The 15101-nt window shown below is 40.2% G+C and overlaps 1 protein-coding gene across 1 annotated transcript; it reads right to left on the bottom strand.

The window, feature by feature from the left end:
• Positions 1-1922: 1922 nt before the first annotated feature.
• treh (trehalase (brush-border membrane glycoprotein)) lies at positions 1923-15101 on the bottom strand. The gene is given in 16 exon segments (XM_037775251.1): positions 1923-2244; positions 2246-2341; positions 2711-2764; positions 2858-2970; positions 6311-6422; positions 7652-7869; positions 7974-8174; positions 8840-8889; positions 8984-9106; positions 10976-11092; positions 11271-11363; positions 11528-11628; positions 12898-12985; positions 13062-13209; positions 13289-13389; positions 14972-15101. Coding segments are annotated over 16 exon segments (1740 nt in total). The 5' UTR covers positions 15055-15101; the 3' UTR covers positions 1923-2202.

The raw sequence follows: 15101 nt of genomic DNA, 5'->3' as shown, positions 1-15101 counted from the left end.
CGGGCTACACACCCTGAACGTTGTTATTGGCTGGGGGTTGCACCCCCACGTGGGGTCCAAAGGTTTGCACACACTAAAAAGCGTCCAGAGTAAAGCAAAATAAGAAGAAGACAGAAAATACAGGCAGAGGGCTGAAGTGTCTCTGCAGAAACAGACACCGACACACACTGCTAGTGGGGCACAAGTGATGACTGAGAGGGATTATTTCTGTATCAGTCTATGCATTGTTTTTTAGTTAACTCTTGCATATTATTATACCGTTAACGTGATTACTATGCCAGCTTTGTAATCTAAATTTCTTGGTTGATTTGAATAAAAGAATCTTGAGGAGTCAGATATAATAAAGACTGCTATGTTTTAAACAGCATTATACATTCCGACTCCAGTCTGCATGCAAATAGAAGACCTCAGAGTGAGTTAAGCTGCAGTGCAGCAATAAACTTAGTAATTGAATTAGGTGAATAACTGTTTGTAATGTCAGTTCAATATCTGGGACAAGTTAATGCTGTGATCCGAGCAGCAGCAGCGAGCACTAACAGCCTGTATTACTGGAGAGAGTCCAGAAGTGCCGACATGATCTGCATCTTTGGATATCGCCAGAGATCATTTACCTCAGAGGGTAAATACTAAAATATTTATCAAAGAACTTCTTAGTTTATGATAAATCACATCCTGTTCCCTCTACAAATATAAGTGATCCTGATCATGTGTGATTTAGAAATATCAGATCTTGTTTAAATATGCACATTTTAGTCTAATTACCTCCGCCAAGGCCGAAGGCCTAGGAAGGAGGTTATGTTTTCACCGACGTTGGTTTGTTGGTTTGTTGGTTTGTTTGTTTGTCCGTTAGTAGGATTACTCCAAAAGTTTGCAATGGATTTGAATGAAATGTTTTAGAGGGGTGGGCTGTGGCACAATGAACAATCCATTAGATTTTGCTGGCGATTCGGATCATGATCCAGATTCAAGAATATTTTCAAGAACTCCGATCAGCCTGAGCATTAAAACCGCAGGGTATAACGCATCCGAGTGCAATTCTAGTTTTTAATGTCAATTCGAGTGTGTTTGAAGTCCGTCATTGGACAGTGAGTGATGCAGTGTGGTGAAACCAGAAATAACTAGAATTGCACTCAGAGAGCGCAGGCCTCCGCCAACGCGTGACTTTAAAAACAGACCACAGCTCACAGCTGGCGGTACCGTGAGGTGGTCGGCTTATTATTAACACGGTGTGTTTCCGTGTAACGTATCTGCGTATGCTTCTCTCATTCAGCAGCCTTGTTATGTCTGTATAATGTTACACTACGTTGTCTCTGCCAGCAGCTCCCGCACAAACATCCCCACACGTATCTCTCTGCTCTCAGAAGGAGGCGGGGTCATGGGTCATGCGTCATCAATGCGTAATCAGCTACACTGCGCATGTGTTGTACTCTGAGGTCTTAAAGGTCCCACATAAAAAAGTGAGATTTTCATGTTTTTTTTAAGTTCTATATAAATACTGTGAAAGTATCGAAACGCTTAATCCACAGAGAAATACACACAGTCCGTATTCAGAAACTCTGTATTTGAAACAAGCCTTCAGGATTTATGTCCATTTGTGATGTCACAAATATACAATATTTAGACCCTTTACACAGATTTAAACGTAAACATTCTAAATGTGTCCCAGTTTATTCCTGGTTGCAGTATATGTGAATGTCATCAGCTGACAGGAAGTACACATGGACCCAAGCTGTTGCCTAGCAACCCAATTCTGTTGCAATTTCATCGCAATTCCATCGAAATGTGCTAAAACGAAGCATTTCAGACAGAGGGTAAATACATATTCATTCATTTTTTTAACATTACAGCATGTAAACATGTTCTAGTAGAAACACAAAATACAAGTATGATCCTGAAAATGAGCATGACACGGGACCTTTAATGCTCAGGCTGATCGGAATCCTTAAAAATATTCCTGAATCCTGATCATGATCTCGATCGCCACCAAAATCTAATGGATTGTTCATTGTGCCACACTTGACCCATCTAACAAATTTAATTCAAATTATTTGCGGAATTTTGGAGTAATCCTGCTAACGGACAAACAAACAAACCAACAAACAAACCCAACGCCGGTGAAAACATAACCTCCTTCCTAGGCCTTCAGCCTTGGCGGAGGTAATAAAACCCAACCTCCAGTCAGGCTCTTTTAACACCTCTGATTCACTGGAGCGTCAGGGCGGCTGAGATGACCAGAGGCAGCAGGAAGTAGAGAAGATGCACATGTGCTTCCTGAGGTGAGAGTCGCCCCATACTGGTCCAGGAGCTGCAGGGCCACGCCATTGGTCCAGCCAAAACCCAGCTACAGAGAGGACAACACAGCGGAGCATATTTTCATTTTTATTTAGCACTTGAGTAAAGCAGCAATGATAAAAACACTAAGAAAAAAACAAGTGACTAATTTGTGCTGATGGAAACAGTAAGAAAACCAAAGTGAAAGGTAGATGACAACAAGACCCAGCAGGGTAGATAATTATGCAAAAAAAAAAACAGAAGATGGATAATGACAAAGAAGTGAGGAGGAGTGTGTAGATGATGAGCATGCAAATGTGTTTAAGTTAAGAAGCAGAAGTGAGGTAGAAAGAATTGACGGGGCTCTGCATGAAATTAGAAAGACTTGTGTGACTTTAAGCACATTAGTTTTACGCCATCAACTCATGAAAGGAGATACCTGAACTTCATATTCTCCTCCACCACCAGGTCTGCCATCGCCGTTCACATCATACTGTCAGGGGGGAAGAAAATTGCGCATTCTGAGCCAGCTGTGTTATCACTGTGCAACACCAGCTCCGGCATACTGAAGCCTTAAAAGACTCACCTTTTCAAACATGGCTCCATACTTCATGTATGCCAACCAGTTTGTCTTGATCCAGCGCTGGGCCAAATTGGATGCAAGTTCTTTAGCTTCCTCTGAAGGCAGCTTGGATAAACCTAGAAATACGAGAAGATTTCAATTATTAAATAAACCTAAGAGTCTTTTTTTTTTTTTTAACATGAGGCTTGCTGGTGATGCATATCAGTCGATCAAATTTTATTTACAGAGCACATTTCATACGACAGGCGTAGACTCAATGTGCTTCAAATAAAAACAAAAAAGATCATATACGGTAAAAACATAGAATAATATATAAGATAAGAATGTATTAAAACATATAAGATAAAAACATAAGTTAAGAATTAGGGCTGTCAATCTATTAAAATATTTAATCGTGATTAATCGCATGATTGTCCATAGTTAGTAGCTACTAATCGCAAATTAATTGCACATTTTTTATCTGTTCACTATGTACCTTAAAAGGAGATTCATCAAGTATTTAATACTCTTATCAGCATGGGAGTGGGCAAATATGCTGCTTTATGCAAATGTATGGATATATTTATTACTGAAAATCAATTAACAACACAAAACAATGACAGATATTGTCCAGAAACCCTCACAGGTACTGCATTTAGCATAAAACAATATGCTCAAATCATAACATGGTAAACTGCAGCCCAACAGCGGTCAGTGTGTCAGTGTGCTGACTTGACTATGACTTGCCCCTAAAACTGCATGTGATTATCATAAAGTGGGCATGTCTGTAAAGGGGAGACTCGTGGGTACCCATAGAACCCATTTTCATTCCCATATCTGGAGATCAGAGGTCAAGGGAGCCCTTTGAAAATGGCCATGGTAGTGTTTCCTCGACACAATTTGGCATAAGTTTGGAACGTTATTTAGCCTCCTATCACGAGGAAGTGAAAGCTAGTATGACATGGTTGGTACCGATGGATTCCTTCGGTTTTCTAGTTTCATATGGTGCTAGTAAGTCACTCTAGATTTAAAACTGAGCCTGTTACAACCTTCGAAAGATTGAATGCATTAAAGAATTTAGTGGCGTTGTAACAAATTTAGATAAAAACATAAGATAAGGTATTACATATATAAAACATATAAGATATAAACATATAAGATAAGAAGGGATTGCTGTAAAAAGGGGAATACGATAAAAAGGTATTATTAAAAATTTAATAATAACAGTAATAATACTGATTCTGAAACAAAAAATTATACATAGTCCCCCAATTATAGGATATATTACAGGATAGTGATCATAATCATACAGACCAAGCAACCAAAGAGTTTTTAGGGCCGAAAATAACTCTGATCATGTGTCACACAGACAAGACTAAGGCCAAAAAACGCACTAAAAAAGCAACAAGTAAAGCTGGCTGCAGTGAGGGCCCGGCAGAGCTTCACCAGGGCAGATACCAAGTGTCTGCTGATCCCAATGGGTGGTCAGATTTGAAGTCAAATATTAAATATAATGACTTTATGTAACTTGTCCAATTACTTTCGGTCCCCCTTTAAAAGTATCCCGTGGAGTTGTTGACCACTAGTTGCACATCGGGCCATGTTTTTACAAGTGTTTTGTTTGTACTGTGCACAGCGCACAAGGACATGTGCACGTGGATGGTGTGATATACATTTCCGCAAATGGTTTCATACTATTCCACTGATGACGGTGACATTCTCAGAAATGCAGCAATGTGCCAGTAAAGGCAGGGAAGAAGAAGAAGACCGCTTGCAAGCAAATGTGGATGGTAAATGGACTCGCTTTTATCTAGTCTTCTGACCACTCACTGCGCTTTATGCAACGTGTCAATATTCACACACACATTCATACACTGATGGCAGAAGCTGCCATACAACGCGCCAACCTGCTCATCAGATTCTAATCTTATCATTCACACACATTCAAACACCAACAGCACAGCCTTCGGGAGCAATTTGGGGTTCAGTATCTTGCCCAAGGACACCTCGACATGTGGACTGGAAATTGGCTTCATTTATTGGCTTTTTATGAGGGGACACATTCAATATGTTTGTTGGACCTCAGTGATGCACAGTGCATTTTATTGAGTATCAACTAGTGGGCAACCTCCGGGTCTGAGAAGTGAAGCCGATGCTGAAGTGCCTTAAAGGTCCCATATTGTGCTCATTTTCAGGTTCATACTTGTATTTTGGGTTTCTACTAGAACATGTTTACATGCTTTAATGTTTAAAAAAACTCTTTATTTTCCTCATGCTGTCTGCTTGAACATACCTGTATTTACCCTCTGTCTGAAACGCTCTGTTTGACTACATTTCAATGGAATTGCAACAGAATTGCGTTGCTAGGCAACAGCTTGGGTCCATGTTTACGTCCTGTCAGCTGATGTTATTCACATACACTGCAACAGGAAATAAACTGGGACACATTTAGAATGTTCATGTTTAAATCTGTGTAAAGGTTCTAAATATTGTATATTTGTGACATCACAAATGGACAGAAATCCTGACTTCCAAAACTTTCACAGTATTTATTAGAACTTAAACCTGCTTTATAATATAAAAGCCATGAAAATGTCACCTTTTACAATAAAGGACCTTTAAACTTGTATTCTTTCTAATATCCAGCTGGGGGCGACTCCTCTGGTTGCTAAAAGAAGTCTGATTGTATAGAAGTCTATGAGAAAATGAGCCTACTTCTCTCTTGCTTTATTACCTCAGTAAACATTGTAAACATGAGTTTATGGTCTCAATCGCTAGTTTCAAGTCTTTTCCAATAAAGCATGATGTTCATTTAGTAAATGATGGTCTCATTTAGAGTCAAATAGACAATAAAGCAGGGGATGCTTTAGGGCGTGGCTGTCTTGTGATTGACAGGTCGCTACCACGGCGTTATCCGGTCTGGGAGTCGTCCGTGTTTTGATCTTACAATTATAACCCTTTCACAGTGTGTTTTCAGTTCATGAAAATTAATTAGAACCTTTCCGGTCGCCTAAAAATGTCTTATTCAGCGTTCGGTTGCACTAAGTTCCACCCTCTTGTGTAACTTCTGGTTGCAAAAAACCAAGATGGCGACGGCAAAAATTACGAACTCAAGGCTACAAAACGGCAGTCCACAAACCAATGGATGACGTCACTGTGACTACATCCACTTCTTATGTACAGTCTATGGTAACACTAAACAAGCAGAACTGTTTTCAAGAAAATTCCACAGAGCACCTTTAAGTGTATGGACGTAAACGGTCTCAAATTTAACCTGAAGGTCAGTAGTTTAACCTGTTTTGTTCCATTTCACATCCATGTGCTGTAATAAAGCACTACCCTACAACCTCTGTGCCACTGTGTATTTTCAGAAATGATTATGCAAAGACAGCAGAGCAGCATGTTGAACAATTGGTGAATCATCAGTACAGGTTTCTAGACGTTCTCATTGCGGCAGATCAGTTTATTGCTACCTACCGTCGATGAGCATGTGCTGCAGAGGAGGCCATGCGTTAGGGTAGTCCCACTGCTGCCCAGACTCCCTCAGCGACGTTGGAACTCCATTGGGGAACTGGAGAGCACCACTCCCCTGTATCACATGAAAAGCATGCAGGGATTAAACCAGTGCAGTGTGTGTGTGCCATCTGCTGGAGGAAATGAGCACAGTTCATAAAGCACATGTAGCATCCTACTAGGTGGGCTTCTCAGCAGAAGGGAGGATTCATATAGAGGAATGGAATCTGCCAAAATCAAAAATTAATAAATAAATGACTCAATAAATAAATAAATAAATAAACATGTCATTAAATGTAGCAAAAATAATATAAATAATAAATGCAGCCATTAATTTATTGATTAAATGTGACAAATTTATATTTCTGTTTTGCTTCATTATTTATTTAACTTTGTATTAATTCCCTTCTGATGACAAGAAAAGAATACAGAAATAAAGTTTAGGGAAATAAATAAGGGGTGAAATGCAAAGGGAAAATCATGCATAAATAAATACATACATTTAAAAAATAAATATTAAAATAAATAAAATGAATAAATAAATATAAACTACATGCAAAAATAAACACATTTATAAATTAATAAAAATAAATACATAAAAATAAAAGGAAAAAATTAACAGAAGAGTAAATAAATAAGATAATTAATACAAAGATAAATAAATAAAGAAGCAAATTAAAACAGAAATCTCAGTTTATGTCACATTTTTAGTTTAATTAATTAAAGGCTATATTATTTTTAATATTATTTTTCCTACATTTAGGCAAAGTAAAAATCTCTCTCTAGAGCCTGTGTTTGGTTTGTCCGTTCTGGGCTACTGTAGAAACATGGCGGACATGTGAAGAGGACCCGCTCCCTATTTAGATATGAAGGACTCATTCTAAGCTAACGAAAACACAACAATTCTTAGTTTCAGGTGATTATACACTAATGAAAACATAGTTATGAATATTATATTCCATTACTGCTAATAGATCTCCTGAAATGTTACACACTGGTCCTTTAAAAGGAGATTACTCCTGTAAAGAAACTGCTATAAAAAAAAAAGAAAGTCAATGCTTGGATGATCTCAATCTAAATTCTAAACACCTCTACTGTATTGAGGTGGAGGCCGACATTTGAGAGACAAATCTCAAAACCCACTCAAATAAAACCAAACATACAGTATCTGCATAGCTAGATACCATTAGAGGAAAGTGGGGAAAATGTGCATTTTGTAATTTGGATGAAAATAAACAAAATGATCCATTCTCCATCATTTATTTGTGAATCGAGAGCATAATAAAGCCTAGAATCTTCACCAACCTTCAGATACTGTACTGCCTTCTCTCCCATTTCGGGCCGAGAATAGCACTGCGCCCAAACAGGTGCCAGGTTGGAGGGGTAAAACTCAAAGTGTTTGGAGTGCGTCACCAGATTGTAGTCGAACCAGGCTCCCCTCTCAGCATCCCACAGCACCGACTCTACCGCCTCCAGTCTGCGGGCTGCAGCCTGGTCATGCAGTGCAGCTGAGTCACCATCACCTGTCAGGAAGCAGCACATCACCGTTACGTAACACCAGTTAGGAGCTAAAAGCAGCGTGCAGGCCAAAGTGACTTCCAAGGTCAGAAGCTGCTCGCGTACTCACCCAGTATCCTGTGAAATGAAGCGAGAGTCCTCTCATTGAGGCACAGCAGAGCGTTGAGGTCAGTGGGCAGGATGTGACTAGTGCTGGTGTCCCTGAGGGAGCCGTTGTTGTGGCCGTCACCGTCTATATACCAGCGGGATGTGAAGTCCCAACCAGACTCTGCACCCGCTTTCAGATCCATCCACAGCTGCTCCTTACGGACTGAGGGCAAGAAAAACAACATAAATTCACTAGTAGAGCCACAACAAATCAGCATCTAAAAATGTGCTACTTATTCATGTATGTCTTGTTTGTTAACTGGATGTGGAAAATATGCAGGCTGTGAATAACATGTTTGTTTCAGTTTTTCAAAGAGACAAAAAAAAAATGTCTCCTCCAAGGAGGAGGAAATATCCTGATGACCTTGACTATTTCTTGTTAAGAAAATAACGATATATTCTTCTTACATATAAGGGATAAATCTTCAGAAATTTGAGCAAACACATTTTTGCTGGCAGAAAAAAAATAACATTTTAGCAAACGAGTATTTTTCCTTCAAACAGCTTTTCTTAAAATTAACGGTCAAATTGTTCAGCAGCGATATGAAAGAATGAATATATTCATTAAAACATGGCACAGGAATTTTCAGAACAAATTTGTTTTTTGCACAGATGATCCTTGAATAAAGGAGAGTATAATCAGCTTTTCTGCTGAGGAGCAATTATAAACTACAGTACATTTAGTCCAGGACAGAACACCCCACAGCGTTAGCTTTTCTTTCTCTCTCATGGAATAAAATAACCATAGCACGCTGATATTTCTCATGCTCATAAAGAGGGATACATTCAGCCACCAACAATATGAACACTAATAATAAGCCACATTACCGTCAGAGAGTCCTTCAGCTGATTCAAGATCCTCTGTGTAGGATTCAGGCCTAGAGAGAAGAAAACACATGGTTAGTGTAGGTGAAGACACACCCTACAATACCCACATATCTTTTTATTAGATCCACAGTATGTCAGACGTACCTGGGCGAGCCCACCTGCACATGGTACCGGTTCAATACATGCTCTGACCCATTTACTCTCACAGCCACAGAGCGGTTCTGCATCCAAAACCGGTACTCCTGCTCCAGAGCTGGTAAAGCTGCTCTAAACCAAGTTTGTACAGACAGCAGGACAGACATTAAAGCTGCAGTCGGTAACTTGGAGCAAATATGATACAAAGTTATATTTTATAAAACAGTCACTATATTCTGACAGTAGTGCATGAGACAGATAATCAGTGAAAAAAAATCATGCTGCTCTGCCTCCTCCTGTACTCCTACTGGCATTTACTACTTTCCACCGGGCCAGAAGAACCAATCAGAGCCGAGCTGTCTCTACAGCAGCTGTCAGTCACTGCTTGTGAAACTCAAGAACTCCGATCAAACGGTGAAACTAGGCAGCGCTGATCAAATATGAATCAATATTCTGTTACTGTAATGTCTATTTCTCTCCTCAGATGTTTTCAGAAACATCTTGTAATGTACTGTTTAGCTCTAAAATGAGAAAGTTTGTGACCCGGCAGCCATGTTGAATACAGTCTTGCCAAAGCCAAGCACCGCCCGCCGGCCGAATCCATATCAGGTTCTCTGGGAGATTCATAACGGCCTAGCACCAGTGTATCTGCGCCGCGCCTCATAAGCCGTATGAACATAAAAACTATGTGAGGAGCATCTGGACGAGCCGACGCATGGCACCGGGGACGGGGGGGGGGGGGGGGGGGGGGGGGGGGTATTTAACGAGGGTGCTGTAATTTATCAATTCAATGTTCACGTCGTTTTTGTAAAATAACTAGCGAACTGTTCGTCATAACATTTTTTTAGTTGTGAACAAATATAATGAATGAAACATTATTTAAGAGATTTCTGAATCTACTCTTTTGCTTTAAAGAATAGGACTTTACAGGGTAAACATTTCCAGAAGACTTAAATGTTCAGACGAAGGCTGTGATAATAAAATAATGCTTAAAGGTCCCATATTATAAAAATATATATTTTTTTTATTATAAAGCAGGCTTAAGTCCAATATAAATACTGTGAAAGTATCGAAACGCTCAATCCACAGAGAAACACACACAGTCCGTATTCAGAAACAAGCTGTCAGGATTTCTGTCCATTTGTGATGTCACAAATACACAATATTTAGACCCTTTACACAGATTTAAACGTAAACATTCTAAATGTGTCCAAGTTTATTCCTGGTTGCAGTGTATGTGAATGTCATCAGCTGACAGGAAGTACACATGGACCCAAACTGTTACCTAGCAACGCAATTCTGTTGCAATTTCGTCACAATTCCGTCTAAATGCACTAAAACGGAGCCTTTAAGACAGAGGGTAAATGCAGGCATATTCAAGCCGACAGTATGAGGAAAATAAAGGTTTTTTTGAACATTACAGGATGTAAACATGTTCTAGTAGAAACACAAAATACAAGTATGAACCTGAAAATGATCATGATACGGGACCTTTAAGGAAATAATGAATAAATAGGAATAAGATGCCGGCTGATACACACCCAACACTTCAAGCACTGGGCAGCGCTACCTAGTTTGACAGTTTGATCTGAGTTGGCCAGCAGCTGCTGTAGAGACTCCTCTGCTCTGATTGGTTGATTTTGTTTAGGCGTGGTGGAATCTAGCAAATGCCATCAGGAGCGCTAAGAGGAGGCAGAGCAACATGATTTTTTCACAGATCATCTGTCTCATGCGCAACTGTCGGGATTTAGTGACAGTTTTATAAAAAAAATATCTTTTTATCATTGATTTGCTGAAAGTTACCGACTACAGCTTAATATAATTATACAAAAATAGTTGGGGTGTCACATTCTAATTCAGCACGTTAGGAAAAACAAAAACACCGGCGGCACAGACAGACACGAGCACTGAGGTTTGATGTTTCTATTCTGGAAGGAGACGCGAGGCATCAGAAGAATGATAATGTGTCTGGCAGGACGTCAGCTCAGGCCTAAATATCACCTGAGGAACTCTTTATCCTTGGTTGCTTGATAGTAGCTCTCCACCATTAGAGTGAGGAATGGCGGCTGACTGCGCCTTTCATAGTAAATCCGCCCACCGTTTGGAATGAAGCCATATCTGTAGCAGAGTGATTGAAAAAAATATTTTATTCCACAAATCTTGAAATCCCCCCGGGAGCTCCATATCCAAATGAACAAGTTAGGCTGCTAAATGACTTATTATTCAAAATGAGCCTGCTGAACCACCTGCAGCGAGCTGGACCGCTATGAAACATGAAAGGTGTTTTAAGGCTTACCTGTTGACGAGATAGAGGAAGTTTTGAATCATCCCGCTGGCCGTGTCTGTCATCTCTGACAGCAGGAGCCCGTTGATGACCCAGTAGGAGTCCCTGTTGGCACAGAGCAGCTCACGTCACTGTCTAGTACATGGCACCCAGGTGGGCTCTCAGCAGAGACCCCTGGCTGGGTCTGGCTGTGATCTCTCCTCGCTCTGACCTGGTGAGGTTTCACTCTCAGACAGACAGCTGAGAGACAGGCTTCATCATTCACTCACCAATAGTAGAGCTCCCTGAAGCGCCCCCCTGGCACAACAATAGGATGAGGGGTGTATATCTGCGAGTAGAGCTCTGGGTGATCTTTAACACCAGCACCGATCTGGAGGAGAAATCATTTTTTTATTTAAAATCTTTGGACTCACGTACGTGGATGCTTCAACCTATTTATTAGGGCTGCAACGAGATTTCTCATGATTGATGAATCGGAGATATTTTTGCAATTAAATGGGCTCTATGTTAGAATCAGAAATTGCTTGTTAACAGTGACATCTGTGGCAGTTAAAGCAGGGGCTAGGCAGAATGCTTTTGGCATCATTGGGCAAAGATTCCATAATAACCTTTCAGCATATTGTAATTTAAGTGTTCTGAGAGATAACTAGACTTCTGCTCCTCCTCATGGCTCTGTTTTCAGGCTTTAAAAAAAATCTAGAAAACAGGTCATTTCAGAGAGAGAGAGCGTTCATTAGCTGTTCATTCAACGGAGGCAGCTGTCAATCACTCACAAACTGATCAAACGGTCAAACTAGTCAGCGCTGATCAAATATGAATCAATATTCTGTTACTGTAATGCCTATTTCTCTCCTCAAATGTTTTCAGAAACATCTTGTAGTGTACTGTTTAGCTGTAAAATGAGAAAGTTTGCTCCGGCTGGTGGGCGATGCTTGGTATTTCCTCAACTGATCTCAACATGGCTGCCGGGTCTCAAACTTTCTCATTCGACAGCTAAACAGTAAACATTTTAGTCAGGAAATAGGCATTACAGTAACAGAATATTGATTCATATTTGATCAGCGCTGCCTAGTTTGACCGTTTGACCGTAGTCCGTGAGTGATTGACAGCTGCTCAGAGACGGCAAGGCTCCAGCTCGGCTCTGATTGGTTGTTTTCCTTTGATCTGTGAAATCTTGCAGATGCCATGAGGAGCACCGGAGGACACAGAGTCACATGATTTTTTTTTCAGACTACCTGTCTCATGCGCTACTGTTGGGATATAGTGACTATTTTATAAAAATATTTTTTTTAATCATATTTGCTCCAATTCTACCCACTGCTGCTTTAAAAGCAGTCTACAGGCTCATAGAGGAAACCCAGAAAGTTGCGGAAAGTCTAATTTTTTAGGTCAGGTTACGACCAACAAAAAGAAATATTAACATACAGTCCCTTTAATCATTTGTTCTACAAATCATCAGAAAATAGCGAATATCGATTTCCTAAATCCCAATTTGACCTATTCAAAAATAATTAGAGAAACAAAGAGATTTTTTTTTTTTGCATTTTTGCAAAAAAAAGAAATATTGCTCAATTACCAAACTGTTAAAGTTAGACCGATCGACTAATCAACCAATCATCTGAGCTCTACTCATCATCACCTTTCTACCGAGAGACTTCCACAGATTATGGATCTTTTCAGCCCAGATACGTAGTTCATGGTCAGCTATTCCTGCCAGGAACTTTGGCCTGCAAACAAGAATGAACTCACATCAACTAGGCAAACACACATCTGAGCACGAGTCCTGTAATAACCGGTTCTCACTTGTCATGCCAGTCTGGTGGCGTCCATGACTCAAACTCGGTCCCCGGTTTCTCAAAGTAAGTGCTGAGGAACTCGTGCAGTTTGGCGGGCGGGATGGTCGCGTTGGGAGATTCATTTGAAAGGTTGCGAAAAGCGGACAAAACAACATCTGCAGGAAAAAGACACGGGCTGCAAAAAAAGTATTGATTATGAAATAAAAAAAGATTATTTACTGACTGTTGACTTACCAGGAGTTTCCCTCAGCGTCATGTCAACAAAGTACTTGCTCCCATCAAAGAGTTTAGCTTTCTGTACCTGATGCAAGATGGGCCCATTGCAGTATATCTCACTGAAATTCATTTGTAGAGTTGTGGATTATTTAACAGACATTATGCTATGACATAAGAACATAAATACAAATACATATTTTTAGAGTCCTGAAGGGAAGCAATAAAATCATATCAGCAGGTGAGGGCAAAGGTCTGCTGACAACTTAAAGGATAGAATAGCTGCAGTAGATGGTGGAGTGAACATTTACAGAAAACAGCAGCCCTCCAGGGGTTCAGCAGCAGCAGAAGGCTGATGTTACCCCAGAAACAGGAACAAAGAAAGCTCAAAGCTCACAAAATAACTGCATTTCTGACATCAGAGTGCAATTTCTTTTTGAGAATATTCAAGGATTTAAATCAGTGGTTCTCAACCTTTTTGGGCTAGTGCCCCCCTATCCATTATCCAGGTCCCTTACCACACCCACCAAATAAAATGTAGGCTAATTGTCTTCCTAAATATTAATGTTGATTAATATTATGTATTTATTATATTCTTATAATATTGTTATTTTTCTTCTTCTGTGTTTTATCATTAAAAAAGCATGTGAATAGAAGAGATATGAGTGCTATAACGGCATACTTGCCAACTTTGAGACCTTAAAAAAAAGGGAGGATTTCATAACCAAAGCGGGGGGTGAGAGGGTCCTCCCCCAGAAACATTAGAGTCTCAGAGACTCTGTTTCCTGCATTCTGGTGACTTTAAAAGAGTGAAAATAACAAAATAATAAGTACACTACAACAACAATTTATTGTTAAATTTTTAATTTGACCTTTAACTCCCAGGAAAGAAAACTGAATAATTATCTCCTCTGGTAATAATAATAATAATAATAATAATAATTTACCCACCAAAATTTACTTGGCCCCAACAAATCAAATGTAGCACCCATGGGTGCTGAGATGTGAGGTGGGGGTGGTCAGAAGACCAGCTGAGGATGAGTACAGGGAACTGGCTTCTCTCACTCACTGAAGGTCCTTTCAAACACAACGTGATGACGTCACCATTGACCTCTGAAACACGTTATTTCTAACAGCTGGCGCCGCGACGGCTTTTCACTGCACTGAGCAGAGCTGAACTCCGGCCGCTGCTCGCTGAGGAGAGCTCAGCTTAAACATGAGCTCAAACTGAGCTGTGTCGTCAGCACAGACTGCCCTCTTCCACTGAGAAACAACAGTTGGTGTAGCTCCGTTGTCGTCCGGGTGGAAACAGTAGGGACTACAAACTGTTCAGAAACGGGAGTCTCCCGGGGGAAACGGGAGGGCTGTGTGTGGCTGGCTGCTCGACGCTAAGTTGCGTTCACTGGAAGTCCGACAGCGGAATATCCCTGTCAATGTGTAACCACGGTGATAACATGGCGTTCACCGTGTATCCTCGGGAGGAATTAATGTGGTACCGCCCCCGTTGAGAAACACTGATCTAAACTAAACAGTTACTTTTGGTGGCAAAGTGAAATTAAAAAGGAGACATGTTTTAGATTAACTGATCGGTTTTACAGCCATAAATTAACAGGAACTTTCTTTTAGAATCAAGTTAAAGAACAGGAAGTGGTCTAAATACAGTTTATGTTATACACACAAGCCTTTTTAAGTCATTTATCTTACCTGTCACACGGTGGTGGAAAAGCACTCTTTACACAGGTGGAAAGAGCCACTGATGAAAAGCAAAATAGCACCAACCTATGCATCTTGAGCTCTAAAGTGAATTGACAGCAGAATACAAGTCTGTGTTTGG

The sequence above is a fragment of the Sebastes umbrosus genome, chromosome 7 (assembly GCF_015220745.1).
Source record: "Sebastes umbrosus isolate fSebUmb1 chromosome 7, fSebUmb1.pri, whole genome shotgun sequence".
NCBI lineage: Eukaryota > Metazoa > Chordata > Actinopteri > Perciformes > Sebastidae > Sebastes > Sebastes umbrosus.
This window is presented reverse-complemented; position numbering and strand designations above follow the sequence as displayed.